The sequence below is a fragment of the Taeniopygia guttata genome, chromosome Z (assembly GCF_048771995.1).
Source record: "Taeniopygia guttata chromosome Z, bTaeGut7.mat, whole genome shotgun sequence".
Lineage (NCBI taxonomy): Eukaryota > Metazoa > Chordata > Aves > Passeriformes > Estrildidae > Taeniopygia > Taeniopygia guttata.
Window position 1 is genome coordinate 6,973,732 of NC_133063.1, and position 14,901 is coordinate 6,988,632.

Genomic DNA, 14,901 nt, shown 5'->3' on the forward strand with positions numbered 1-14,901 from the left:
GGCACTAAGTGGTGGTGTGACTTCATTTAGGGCATGATAATTTGTTGGTCCCTGGGCTCACACACTGACCATATAGGACTTCTATAGGGTTAACAAGTCTTGCTGACCACTCCCTGGCTCTCCAGTTCATGATCATCTCCTGGTTGGGGTCACAGTGTCCCAGGTGATGCAGCATTGTTGATGGTGCAGCAGTGATGCGGTGGTGTTCTTCAGCCCTCAGCAGGCCCTGAACAGAGGGGTTCTCTGAGACACCAGGCAAGGTGTTCAGCTGTCTCGTTTCCTCTGTCTCCACAGCAGCTCTCCCAAAAATCCTAACAATGCCTTTTTGGGTCCTTGAAATACTCTTTTTTTGGGGTAACCTATGCTAAGGATGCACAGGGCCTCTGGACCAGTCACAGTGGGATGCTTTTGCTGTTCATTTTGAGTCGTGCTCTCTCCACCTTCTTGTGCTGTCAGCTTGGGATCCCCTTGGCACCAAGAAAGAGATGGATTCTGTCCCCACATACCTTGGTGGCATCAGGGGACGTCATGTGCTGACATGAGATAAAGCCTTACACTCTTGTGTGTCTGATGTGCCAGAGCACTGGAGCCACACAGTCCAGTAGATCTGATTGGCCCTTTCTTCTGAAACCTGGCTGGGGCCTCTGTAGTTCTAGTAATAGTACATGTCGTTCACTTCTTGTAAATATGACCTGGAGGTCCCTTCAAGAGGATCAGAAGTAACATCAGCCCGTATATTCAAAATTAACTCTGTCCTGGCCAGAGCCAGGACAGGAGCACAAAGTAGGAAGGTCAGAAACCCTGTCAAGATTCACTTGTGTCTACTTCTGAACTGGATTATTTGCAATACATTACATGTGAAATTAAGGTATTACCATGCAGATCACACTCTGTGTGGGTGTGAGATTGTTGAAAGTACAGCCTATCTCTGACCTTATATCAGAGAGAAAAAAATTAAAGTTTGTGCATCGAGACTAGATAGATGTGAATGTTCCAGCAATATATTCCATTCCTCTCACATCTGGTGTTAGTTTCTGTCCAATGTGATGTTTAAAAATTGTCTGTTAGTCATTCTGTATGTCTTCTTACTTCAGATCCAGAAGTTTTGTGTTTTCAGTATTTTCTTGGAAGCATCCTGGTAAGTGAATGTAGGAGGTCATCTTTGGCTGTGAGATGCATTTTTCTATGCGGGCAGAACAGCAATGTGGTTAAGAGGAGGTCTGGTCAAGTGGAATAGAAGTGGAAGATGTGTGTCCTCTCCACCTCTCTGCACAGACTTGCTGTCCATATCCAGTGAGTGTGCCCACATGTGCACCAGCCCTGTGCCCTGGGCTCTCTTGAGCAAGAACCTCAGGAGGGCCTCCTCCTGTTGTTGAAGCTCAGTGGGAGATGTTGCAAGTCTTCTGCCCTTTTGCTCAGATATTTTCTGCAGGTCCAAGTAGTCAAACTCTTCCCCCGCTGATATGTTCCTGGCCATTCTGATGAGTGACCACCATTTGGTGCTAGCTGTGAGTGCTGTGTGCTTGCTTGACTTCACCACTGGAGTAGCTTTTCTGACTTGGAGAGCAGTACTAATGAGTAAAGTTAAAAGGTGCAGGGGTGGTGGGCAATTAGAAGAGAATAGGGAACATCTTGGATATCTTATCATGCATAAAACACACATGTTCCAATCCCTTGCACATAGAAAAAAAATTAAAAGAACAGCTCTTTCAAATGAGAATTACTTATTATTTTGTATATTCAGTGACTGAGACCACTGGTAATTTAAATCTTTTATTTACTAATATTGGAGTTGCATGCAGAATGGTAGCCCAATTTCCTAGAAAGGCTTCTTGGAACTGAATGTGTGCTCATGTACTTCTTGCTGTGATGTGTGCTTTGCTCTGTGTATTGTGTGAAGCAAAAAGAGATTTATTACCTTATTTTCATTTTTTTCCCCCACTGTTCTTTTAGGAGTTTCTTTAAAGCCTTTTCACTTATTGGAGAAACTCAGGAACGAGAGAGAGTCTTAATCCACTTCTCCAGCAGATACTACCAGTGCAACCCAAATGCCATTTCTTCTCAAGGTAACTTTGTTTCTGATACTGAGCTCTTTGCTTGTTGCTGTCTTCCTTAATTCTCACTTTCAATAGCACACGCATATGGTGTATGCCTGGAAAATGAAGCTGTGTGGTCACTGTACCACAGTGACTACACAGCTTCACATTTAGATTGTTTCTGGTAAGCATCAAAACCCTCAGCACGAAAAGTGTTCAATAGATATAGGTCCTCAGTATAAATCCTCAATTGTGGCACCTCCAGATTTGTCCTCAGTTGTGGTTTCTGGTCTCGCTGGCTTCGGTGTGTGGGTGTTTGTACTCCAGCTGCACTCATGTGGACAGGAGCAGGTCCCGTGTCAGGTGAAAGAGAGGCTGTTCGCTTTCCGTGCTCCATTCAGTGCTTGTATCTGCATGCACTGGCATCAGGCATGCCACTTCTTGCCAGTTGTGGGGGTGAATTTTGGGTGCTGTATCCAGACCCTGGCATGGTTTCATCTCAGCTAGCTAACATCAGTCAGAGTGCTCCTCCTTGCCAATAAGTGATGGAAACAAACAAGCACATAGATCAAACCTGAGAAAACTGGGATTGCAGAAGAGGACAAACTGTCTGTTGGCGTAATGCTGTGTTCAGCCAGACATGCTGGCAGAGCCTTGTGGCCGTGTGATTGTAGCACATGCTGATCACATACTGAAGGAGGAGGCAGTTATCAGTTTAGCTGTAGTTTTAGTTTCAAGTGTGAGAAAGAGCTGCTACAGTTGGAGGTACCACAACACCTCATTACCCCTTGCTTTGTGACCTACCCCTGTTGCAGTGAGATAATATTTGGGCACTTTGGACCTCTTCAGCATTATTGGCTGTCATTCAGGGGTGGGAAAGAGTTGGGAGTAAGACAGGATCTGCTCCTGTGCTGTCTCTGTACTCTGCCTATTGCCTTTCTTATTTCAAGACACTGTAGGCAGTCAGGTAGAACGCGTGTGTCATGTCCAGAGTGAAATAATGACTTGCCTGATGATGTGGCTGCCTTACTCTAGTCAAGACTGCAAGAGCGATATTGCGACTTTGGACCCTGAGTAAGCATTAGAATCCTGCACACTTAACCCAGGATCTTAGTACTATGCTCAGTTTGGGCATCACAATATAAGAAAGATACGAACCTGTAAGGGAGTATCCTGAAAAAGGATATGAAGATGGAGAAAGGTCTAGAGGGGAAGCCAAATGTAGAGCAGTGAGATCGCATAGTTTGCAGAGCCTGGAGAAGAGGAGACTGAGGGGAGACATTGCAGTCTACAGCTGCCTCACACGGAGAGGAGAAGGGGCAGGCACTGATCTCTTCTCTGTGGTTACAGTGACAGGAACTGAGGGAATGCCTTAAAGTCGCGTCAGCAGAAGTTTAGGTTGGACATCAGAGAGAGGTTCTTCTTCTGGTGGGTGGTTGGGCACTGTAACAGGCTCCCCAGAAAAGCAATCACAACACCAGCCTGACAAAGCTCAAGAAGTGTTTGGACAATGCTCTCAAGCACATGGTGTGATTCCTAGGGATATCTTGTGCAGAGCTACAAGTTGAACTCCATGATCCTTGTAGGGTGCCTTCTAAACCTGCTTGGAAAGGTATTGCAGCTACTATTACTACTTTTTTCCTGAGTTGGGCACAAAGAAGAGCTTGACAAAAGTTCCCAGAATGTTTGCAATCAAACTTTTCTAGCGAACCTTAGAAAATCAGGAATTTAAAACACTACTACTACTACTACTACTTTTTCTACTTTTTTCCTGAGCTGGGCACAAAGAAGAGCTTGACAAAAGTTCCCAGAATGTTCACAACCAAACTTTCCTAGCAAATCTTAGAAAATCAGGAATTTAAAACAAACATTCAATCAAAATAAAGCATTTCACAGAACATTGACTTAGCAAACCTTACTTATCCAATCTTAATTACCCATTTCATTTCAGAAAACGGAAATTAGGAGTAGGAAAGAGGAAAAAGAGGCAAAACGAAAGAGCAAAAACCAAGATACAGCTAGTGCCTTGGATCCTGGTGTCCAAAGACAATAGGGACAGAACCACACGTCCTGGGGTCTGCTCTGGCTTCCTGTGGCAAGCAACCCCTGGGGGTGCTTCCAGTCATCTGGCCATCCCAGGGCTTGACTGGGGCTCCAGGGCAGAGTGTGGGGCATTGCTTTCAGTGTGCCAGTGATTGGTGGCAGTTCTGAACTAGGGGCTCCAGAGAGTGGGGTGTGGAGCAGTGCACCATCCCATTTTCTGCAGAGCTGCTCTCTCTACATATACATTCCAGTTGTTTTGAGACAGTAATAATTTTTTTCAGTCTCTTAGTCCTCCAGCTCTATTCTGTGGTTCTGTGAATCTGACTTATTGCTGAGGGCCTTGGCCACAGAACCAGCTTAGCACCTGCAGTGCTCTCTACCCAACATGGAGCCAAGGCAGCATAAGTAACTGACTATACTTCTCCAAAATTAAGTCTAATTGAGCTCTGAATGAGTAGTAAGCCAGAGGGGGAGAAAACCAGAATGCCCTGCTGCACTCACTCCTTACACAAGAACAAATGTATTTTACTTTTCCCTTTCTGCACTGAAGTAAATGAAGAAGAAGGTGTTGATTCAGACTGTAATATTGGTATTAGGAAGCTAAGAGTGATAGCGTGATTTCCTGTCTTGCTTGCCTCATCCATGGGTGCTGCAAGACAGTTCTGACAGTTACTAAAAGATGAAAGAAAGACTGTTATGGTTTGGCAGCTGTGTGATGACCTCATTGTTAATTTATTGAATTATGTATCTTTCTTGATAAAACAGATTCTTAGGAAGGGAACAGACACAATTAGTCTATGAGTCTCCGTTTCAGCTTTTTAAAGATCCAGATGTGGTTTTGCATGTGACTGGTTATTTCTCTTTCTGCAGATGGAGTTCACTGTCTCACGTGTGCCATGATGCTGCTGAACACAGACCTCTATGGCCATGTGAGTATGCACAGCTTTGTGTAGACTGCTCCTATCCACGCCATGCTGGATACTCTTGTGGCAGTCCCTGTGCTGGTGCCTTCTCCTGAAGCCCCTGCAGACAGCAGACAGCGAGAAGGCTGCAGTCCCAGGCTGTTGTCTTGGGCAGGCCTTTCCAGCGTGCCGTGATCAGCCATGTGTAAGCTGGCATTTTGCCTGGCATTTGCCATACTGTCTGAGCATACTCCCTGACCTCAGGGCCATCTTTCTGGTGTGCTTACTCTGCTTCCTGCAGCAGGCCCTGACTGGGAAGCTGTGCTTGGGATTGGCTTCCCCTTTGCAGTATGTACAAACATGTGGGAAGGCAGACTAGAGATGGGAGGTGAAGAAGTTTTGAGAAGGTCACAAAGGGAAAGTGATGTTTGTGGTCATTTAGTTGCAGGGGGCAGATCTGGTGGTAGCAGGGTTTTGCACAGACAAACGATGGGTGTACTCAGAGCCAAGAGAATGGAGGGGGGGGATGTGCACATGCTGAGTGGGAGCCCTGTGTTCCTGTGTTGCACACCTCTCCCCATTGCCTGCCTGGGTGAAATAGTATTCTGGTTTGAGTCCTCCTAGTCACACTGCTGCAGGGTGCCAGCAGCCTTAGGATGGGTATTTCAGCACCCATGGTGCAATACACCTGCTATGCAAGGTATTCCCATGCTGATGGGAGTCTTCCTCTGCCCTGGGGTTAGGATGGAGTGTGTGAAAACACAAGGAGCATGGCATTATAGTATGCAAAAGCAGTAGCTTCAGCAAAATGGCTCTGGGGCTTCTCTCTGGCTCTCCACTGTACTTGCAAGGGCTCTCCCAGGAGGGTGTCTGTTGGGAACTCCTACACATCAAGGGTGTTGGATTGGGCAGCAGGACATGGAGACATCCTGGGTCTGTCTCAAAGGGCTGCTTAGCCCCTGTGGGGGTGCAGGTGATAAAACTAAGGCTTGAGTGTTCACAATGAGTTCTGAGACCCACCTCCCATTAATTGAATGCCTTTGTCTGAAGGTTGTAGAAGCAAGAGGGGGGTAGGGAGTTGTGAAGAATTTTTTTCTCTGAAGGCTTAACCTTGCCTCCTGAAGGGTGTGTAAGTCATGTGTGATGTGACCAGATGTGGGGCATATAGGAATGTGCTGCAGTTTGTCTCTTAGCACACTTGGCTTCTCTTGAGGACACCTGAGTCTTTCTGCACAGGTATCCCGCTCCCCAGAGTGGTGAGCAGCCTGGGGCTCCTGCTTTACAGTCTGTCTGGCCCCACAGTCCAGGGAGGAGACCAAATAATGGTCACACATCAGCCTGACAGCAATTCCCATTGCTCCCTGCGATGCTTTACTGGGCCGTACTGTCTTCAGTAGGTACTGGAATAAACGATCTGGCTCTGACCCATCGTTGCTGCTGCTGACTCTGGTTGTTGCAGTGTGTAACTTTGGAGACTTCTCCCACTGGCAGTTGAGTGTGTTGTTATGTATATGCAGCTGCAGTATTTGCCAGACTCCTGCTTGTATTATGTCTGTGGGTGTGTCATCATGTTCCCTCAAACACCTCTGATTTCCTCTAATTTTGGTCTTTTTCTTACTGCTTTGCATTTTTCCACACAGGTGGTAAGTTTGGCGTTTTTGACTTGGAATGCAGCCCTTGCAAGATACACCTAATTGCCTGTTTTCTAACAAAGATAACACTTTGCCCCATCCTTACCAGGATTCTGCTAGAGCAAGAAGCCATTGAGTACCAGGGCTTGTCTTATACACTGAGCTCTATTTGTTACTGACATACTGATCATAAGCACAGACATTTCTAATTGACAGTCAGCTCCACTGCTTGTAGGGCTGTAATGCAGCTGCTCTGCCTTCAGTTCACACTTGCCTTTAACTCTTGTAGACAAACTCTTACTTAATCCCCTTTATGTTCCCTGTCTTGCCACACTTCTATTTGTAACTAAACAGTTTTTGCTAGGTGTGTCTTGGAAATGCATGCTTGCTTCTCTGCACAGAGGTCATCACCCACACTGGTGCCAGAGAGTTTTGAGATCTCTCCAGACCACCAGGCATATCTTCTGTGGCACTGTATGGAGATGTTAGCTTTGATGCTGCAGCAAAACAGCCATTTGTCTGCAATGCCACATTGCTGTTGGCTTTGGTCAGCATGGGAAAGCTGCCAACTGCTGCTTGGAGGAAAGAAGTAGAAGTAGGCTGAAGTTGCAGGGAGAAAAGAAAGCACTTGTAAATCTACTAGACCAGCTCCAGCCTGCACCTGAAGACTGAAGTTATCAGCTGTGTTCTATAAGCTTTGCAAACATAGAGCCCAGGTTACAGCCCATCTGTGTTGTCAGGAGCCAGCCTGTTGTGGGAAGCCATGAATTGTTCCAGGGCTACTGCTTGCCTTCTTTCTGTAGGTTTATGCTGGCTGCAGGCTGTGGGCTGTTCCTTATTGGCAAGGTGAGGCTGATGGCCAAGATTTGGTGGTTTTCCTGATCATACATTATGGAAGGGCAATAGAGGATATGCACTTTAAGCTGTCATGTAACTCATAACATTGAATGCCTGTATTACCAACTGATGCCCTTTCTTGGGCTCCAGTCCTGTTTTAATTTGGGCTCCTGCTCCTAGCCGAAGACAAAGCTCACAGAGAGATCTTCTGTTGTATTTCTACAGACAAAACATGCCCTGACAGTGGAAAAGTCTTCACTTCCATCTCATGACTGAGAGTGGTGCTATCCTCAAAGATACCATGACTATCACAGAGCCCTATTTTCCCCTCTGTCTACTGCATTTCACACCTCACCTCAGGCTGCTTTCCTTTTCTCAGATGTCTTTGGTGTCCTCTTTCATCAATGCAGTGTTATAATTGTTGCCTACTCACACGGCTCCTCGCATGCTAAGCAGGTCCTTCTAGCTCCTGGGGGGCTGAGTACAGACACTTTTTCTGAGGGGTGATGGAGGCAGGGATTCAAGAGTAGTTCAGGGCAGCCTCAAACTTCTGGATATAGTTTGGCTCCTACACAGACATGTAGGAACAGCCAAACTGTTCCTTTCTGTTTGTGGCTTATTTGGGCAACTTTCAGTCTGAGGCTTAGACAGGAAGAGAGAAAAGAGAGTGAGCCTATAGAAATGTCAAAGCAGCCTCAGCCTGTGAATCAGAAAAGGTAATGGCCACATCTGGGCACCACACTTCAGCTCAGGGCACTTGCCACTGAAAGGAGGCATCTGAAATTGTAAGAGAAGGGTGTAGAAAGGGCCTCAGTCAGGTGTTTCCTGGTGCCCCACAGCAGATTTAAGTAGAGCTTTTCCATCAGAGACTGGTAGAGCTTTAGAAGATGTGGGGATATAAGGCACCATGCAAATAACAGAGATCTTCATCATTATCCTCTTCATTACCCCAGTATTAAGCTGGGATTTTTTTTGGGGGGGTGTATGTGGGCCTTTGGGTACAAAAGTACTTCCCCTTTTCTAGCTATATGCATACAAGGATGCTAATCTGTGAGTAATCTCATGAATGTGTTCTTAGTGTTGCCTGCCTTGGGCTTAAGGGAGAGCAGGAAGATGCATTTAATCTGATGTTGCTTGTTCCTGTCATTATGGAAAGCAGCAGGAATATGATGTTGTGTTTCTCTGGCACTCCTTTCAGAACATCGGGAAAAAGATGACCTGCCAAGAGTTCGTTGCTAACCTCCAGGGGATGAACGATGGCAAAGACTTCCCGAGAGGGCTCTTGAAGGTAAGGAATTAACTGCAGAACGTAGGTTTCATTTCTGCTGAAAGATGGTTCAAAGCAAAACCCATCTTGCGTTTTCTGAATCTTAATTGTCAAACATGACAAGCAATGGGCACCTTTCTCCTCCAGAACATACATAATATATATAATGTTTATTTCCTTGTTTTCCCTCTTGCCTTCACTTCATAGTGAAGGAGACTCTGCAGCACAGAGAGGTGAAACTGAGCTGCGGCAGGTCTCGCCCCGGAGCTGTGTGCTTTGTAAACTCCTGTGGTTATGCCAACCCAGAGTGCTGTCTCCTGATTACAGCAGACAGAAGCAGCCAGTTGGCTCTGAATGCGAATACATTAAAGGCTAAGCCTGATCTCTGTGTACAATCTGGAAGGCGTGTGTGTTTTTTCATCAAAGGTGCTTTGGGGTATTCGCATTAGAGCTGGAGATGTAATTTCAGATTATGATGTGCTATCTGGCACAGGCTGCGTTGCTTCAGCTTTTGTTCATTAAGTTTGTGCCAGGAGTTAAATCTGAAGAATGGGGGAAGAGGCTAAGCAGGACAAACCTTGTTTTATTGTCAGTAATAATGAGAATGTTTCGCTTCTTTTTATTCTGATTGCTAGCATGAAACAGCACTTTGTTTAAAGAAGACAGGTGTGCATACACTGGAGTTCATATTTTTTTTTTTTTTTTATTGGTAATGGAAATAAAAATAAGAGGGTGCCACATCTTAGAGCTGACCCAATGCCTGTTGAAGTGAACCAAATGAGTTGCCATCTCTTGTGTGAATTTTGTGTCATGATCATTGTGAAATACAGATATACTTGCATAGTTGAAAGCAGCAGAGTTTGTCATTTAGTACTGGTTATTTCTTCGTCATCTTCATCTTTTTCAAGGAGATTTTTGTTGGCCCCTCCTGCTTCAGTTCTTACTAAGCAATGGGAAATATTAAATTTTAGATTTAATGTCTTTAATTTTTGAATCTGTATATCTGTCAACAGCCACACTTAAATTACTTTTTCCCCCAAGGAATCTCATTTCTCTGTTTGCCATAGAAGGATGTGTTGAGATTAATTTGCAGGCTAATTACAGCCCTTACTGAATAAATAGATCTCCAGACTATTTTAAATAACCTGATTAAATAACCTGACTGTACTGACAAGAGACTTCCAATGGTGCTCCTGCTGTTTGTTTTCCTGCTCACAGAATTATACAGTTGGGGTTGTACCTTCGTGTTTAGTGCTCACCTGCTAATGCTAGGGATGTCTGACTCTTCACCCAAAGCAATACCAGGGCTCAGGATTTTTTGGATGTAGACAGACAGAAGAAGTTTGGAGTTGGTGTCCCATGTTGCTTCAGGCTTTCTGCCCTTTTCTGTGTGCTGCCTTGATGTCTTTGGGACAGAGTTGGCGCCCAAGAAGATTTGATAAACTAATCCTTGTTTTTTAATTTATTGGTGGAGGGGAGTGGAGTGAGTACGAGTAATTGTGCTACTTGTGTTCACAGCAGCCATTCTGTCACTAAATGTGAGATTAGAAAGAATCAGCGGAAATAAATTTTTGCATTAGTCTTAATAAATGAAATTCATTGTACCTCTTCAGCACAGCACCAAAGTGCATGTGGCTTGCTGGTGCATTAGCTGTGTAGCCACTGAGCATGGGTGAGGTTGCAAGCCTCTCCCTGCATCCTTGCCCAGCTGCCTGGGAGAGGAAGAGTGGTTTCCACAGGGTGGCAGTGTATCCCTGTGGGAGTGAGGTCCTGAGCACCCACTGGTGCCTAACGTGGTGAAGCAAGTGAGCTTTTCTGCCTCTGCAGTTTCTCCACATTCTCCTCATGGCCCTGCTGCACCCTTGTGTGAACCTCTGCAGCTCTGCTGAGCCCCAGAGTGAAGCTGAGCAGTGGTGGAGGGGAAGGAAGGCTGTGGAGAGCCGGGTGTTCTTCCAGGGCTTGTGAAGCTCTGTGCAGCATTCATTGTGGATCCAGTTCCCAGAGTCCGGGGTGCAAATGCAAATGCTTGTGCTATCCAGGACAGATGGTCGACAGGCATCAGTCAGATGTCACCTTCAGTCAATCCCTTCACCCTGAGTGTGGAGTGTGTCCCTGAGTGTTTTGTCTGGATAGGAAAATAGCACATCAAGGGCCAGACATTAACACGTGAGGAGGGACACGCTTTTGTGTGATCAGCCTCAGAAAACTTCGGACATTGGATCAAGTTACTCCTTTCTTTCACCTCCATGGGAGAGCTATCTCTATGTTTTATTAAGTTTTTTTCCAACAATGAGAACACTTTTTGTACAAACCACAAGGCCTTCATGACCTGATTCTCTGTGTGTCACTAGTTGTACTTTGACAACAAATTATTTCACTCTGGTTTGAAAGTAGAAATAAGAAATGCTAATGTGATCTTCCTCACCTTGTATCTTGCTGTCTGTTCATTTGACATTGAACAAGGTTTTGCTTTTGTACACCTGTCTGCACAAAGAATCATTGCCTTTTTCCTCACTCCTTTAGTCAGATCCGAGGTTGCTTTTACAGTTGGGGCTCATAAAGACAAATACGCCAAACTGTGATTAAAAGTGCACTTCTCCTCATGGGGTCTGCTTGTAATATTTGAGTATTCATCACACATATATATGTAGAAAGGGAAGCCACGGCTAGGATCTCCCTCCTTGGAAAGAAAACAAAATCTGTCTTGACATTTTGGCAGTGTCAAGAACCTCATGATGACAGTGTAGGAGTGGTTTATTTCTCACATGCTCACACCAGCTTTAATCTTCTGTAGTGATACCATCTTCACAATTATATGCTAGGGAATTATACTGTGTGACTGTAGCCTTGTTCAGAGCTGGGCTTCACGAGATTTTCTGGAATGAGGAGGAGATTGGCTTGGAAAGAGCCTAATTTTGGCCATACATTCTTGCTTCAATGCCTGAGGGCAGTGTGGTCCCCATAAATAAAGTGCTGGTATGGTGCTGGCCACAATATTTTCCTCTTGTCATCTTGAGACAAGGTGTGTGGGAGTCCACTCCAGGAAGATAGCATTAACAAGGCCTTTCATATGTAAATAGAGAAAATGTCTTCCGTGGTCCACAGAGAGCCTGCAAGAAGGCATCACTGAGGAAATGGATCCCTGCTTTTGTTAGGCAGTGTTCTGGGAGGAGTACTCTGTTGTTAGGCTGTGTGCAAAGTACCAGCTGTCGTGCATAAGTAAATGTTATGCATTTACAGCATCCAACACACCTCATTCATGGATTCACTGGCATCACCCAACCTCTGACATGGGCTGACTGGTGGTGGTGATGCCCCATGACATCAAGTGGGGAAGTCATACCTGGCTGTGTGTTTTCTGGTAGGAGGTGGTAGCTCTTCACTGACCTATTGTACTGCCTGGGAACCTCCATCATGCTGAGATACCTGGGATGCACTTGGCTAGACTCATCCTTTCAGGGACACTGCTGGTGGAGATAAGATGCCAATCCTTCATAAAAGATCTGCTTTTTCTCAAAGACTGCTTTTTGGGTAGGCCTTATCTCCTGCAGAAACACTGTAATGAAGTGACCAAATTAACTTGGAGTTGCTGGTGCTGAACTCTTCTGAAGAACCCGTCCTCCTTAATTTCCTACATGATCTGAATTCTTGATTAGGATTCCTGGGATATGTAATTTCCTATAGAAGCTGCAAAGTAGGGTTTATCTCATGTTGCTGTCAGTTCCCTGCACTGTAATTGCGGGGTGGTTTTGCCACTGTCTTTCTGCCTCCTCTTGCTCTCCCTCTCTTTTTTTTTTTTTTTTTAATTCCCTTTGAAAGCCTTCCAAAGCAAATACTCAATTTAAAGAGAATTACTGGCATCTTACTTCATCCATTCCAATCATTTCAGGTATTTAGCAGAGAGAATGAGCATCAGGTGGCTAACTTCTCCTCAGCTCCCCTTTGCAGAGAGGAACTCACACTAATTGGACTGCTGTGTGTACCCTAATTGCTCTCATCAGCAGTCTCTGTACTTCATCCGTTTTGTGGCTTTTTGGCAAGAAATTCCCACCTTCGAGGGATGCCTGATGAAGCTGGGGAAGTGAGAGCCTGTGACAGCATGCCAGAATGGCCCCAGGAAGACTCAATTGACTGCTATAACACCCTCAGCAGTGGGCAGAGGAAGGAGAGGACCAAGTTTCTTTACTTCACTGAATAAGACAGAGCTCTGCCTCTTTGTTTCTTCCCCAAAGTAAAGTTTTTTCTCATAAAAAATACTTCTGTTGGAAATAGTATTTTTGGGCTGTTTTTATCTGTATGAAATAGAAGATTGGTTACAGAAGTCTCCTTTCAGCTGCTAGAAGACAACAGAGTCTAATCTGGCAGTATAAAAGTCAGGGAATGCAGGATTAAATTGTTAATCCTTGTTTTAGAACGTTGTTTGTGAAACATACTTTGCTTTCACTCTCAGAGGAGCCACAGATCTATAGGGAACTGTAGGTGACTGTAGGGAACACCTGGCTTGTCTTCACTCTTCTCCATCCTTGCTTAGAACCTTCCTGCCATGATAACCTTTGTTTTCTTCAACGTGGGTTTTTTTTTGGGTGTTGTCATTTGTCCTATTCAAGAGCAATAACCATTTAAAAAGCATGCCAGTGGAGAACTGATAATTGGACCAGGTTATGATGGTGTGGGTATTGCTTTTGTCCCTTGAATTACAGTGATTCCTGACACTTTCCTGCCCTGTTGAAATGCAAATATATTTTCTTTTTGCATTTCAGGAACTTAGCTCAGTGCATATAAAAAGAAAAATCTATAATCTATATATTTTTTCTCAAGTCAAACCCAGATCTGAGTTGAAGAAAGCCTTATAATAGCAGAAGCCTAATACCAGCTGTCTCTGAGCAGGGAAAGCAGAACTTTAAACAAGGCTTAAAACATAACATTTTTTAAAGGTGATCCAAGAATTAGGATTGCTCTGCATAATCTAGGGGTGGTACAAGGGATTGCTTATTTTAGGAAGCAGGCTGATTTCAGGATGGACCTGTTCTGCTTTGACAACCTGCATTTCTCTGAATTATTTTTTGCTCCTTCAACCTTTCACCTCTTTACTTTCCAGTTGTTACTCAAAAGGTCTCACCTGGCCTACCAGGCTTTTGGGTCAGCAAGGAATGAAACCCAGGCAGAGTCAGCTAAGAATTTCCATTGCTTCTGGCTGCCATTATGTGGCTCAATACCAGCCTCATAATGAACATTTGAGGGGTTAATTTTCATCTGTGGAGGCAAGCTGTCTGTAGTGTCTTGTCCAGGTTGATCAGACAAGGGAATTACTTGACTTCTCCAGCCTGTTAGATAGCCAAGGCCATCAGCTTGTCTCTGGCTATGACTGAAATGCACAGCAGGTCCCAGGGATGAATGTCAGCTGTCAAGTGTGGAGGATACAGACTGGTAGTCTCCAGGAATGCACTCTGCCACATTAAAAGAGGAATTTTGGGCTCTTTTCAGACTGGGAATTCTCTAATACAATGTCATACATACATTTTGGTCCCTATGACTTATTACTCCCACCTCCATGTAGGTAGAAAACAAATTCTGAAAAACATTCTTTGATCTTCCACCCACTGATCTGCTTGAAATTTAACTTCTGTGCTGCATCTCAAGGGAAGGAAGAGTACGAATATAATTTATACCATATCTAAAAAAAAAAAAAAAATAAAAAAAGAAGAAGAAGAAGAGAGAACATTCCTTCCACAAGCTTTAGGATTATTGCTGAATAAATCTTTGGTATTCCTTCTGCTTGTCGCCACACTTTTCAAGTAGTATTGGACTATTCTCTCTCTGACCCAGTTACACTGTTTTCTTTCAAACAAGAGTATTAGGCTGTTCCTTAAATTTGGATTTTTTTTTTTCTCCTTTCCTGTGTTGTTAAATGGAGTATTTTGTTTCCTTCCAAACTCACACTTTCTTGGGTGATTAAGTATTCACAAGATCCTTGTACCAGTATGGGGCAAATCCAAGGCACTAGTTTTCTGCCCTGTTGACAGATGGGTTCTGGAAGGTGTCAAGAGAAGTAGGAAGGTTTTAATCTGCTTTTGGGGCAAGGTAGCTGGACATGACTCCATAGGTATATGGAATTGTGGAGAAAAGGTGTGTCAAAGTCTGTGCCTGTTTTCCCCTCTTCCATAGTGCAATTCCTACAGCCACAC

General features: G+C 44.6%; 1 protein-coding gene across 5 annotated transcripts in view; it reads left to right on the forward strand.

The window, feature by feature from the left end:
- Positions 1 to 14,901, forward strand: part of LOC100220878 (PH and SEC7 domain-containing protein 3) — a 115,158-nt gene that overhangs the window by 47,454 nt on the left and 52,803 nt on the right. For all 5 annotated transcript variants that reach the window (XM_030257937.4, XM_072921916.1, XM_030257938.4 and 2 more), the window contains 3 exons: positions 1,954 to 2,066; positions 4,950 to 5,008; positions 8,648 to 8,737. In XM_030257937.4, the coding sequence (XP_030113797.4) occupies positions 1,954 to 2,066; positions 4,950 to 5,008; positions 8,648 to 8,737 (262 nt within the window). The remainder of the gene's footprint in view (positions 1 to 1,953; positions 2,067 to 4,949; positions 5,009 to 8,647; positions 8,738 to 14,901) is intronic.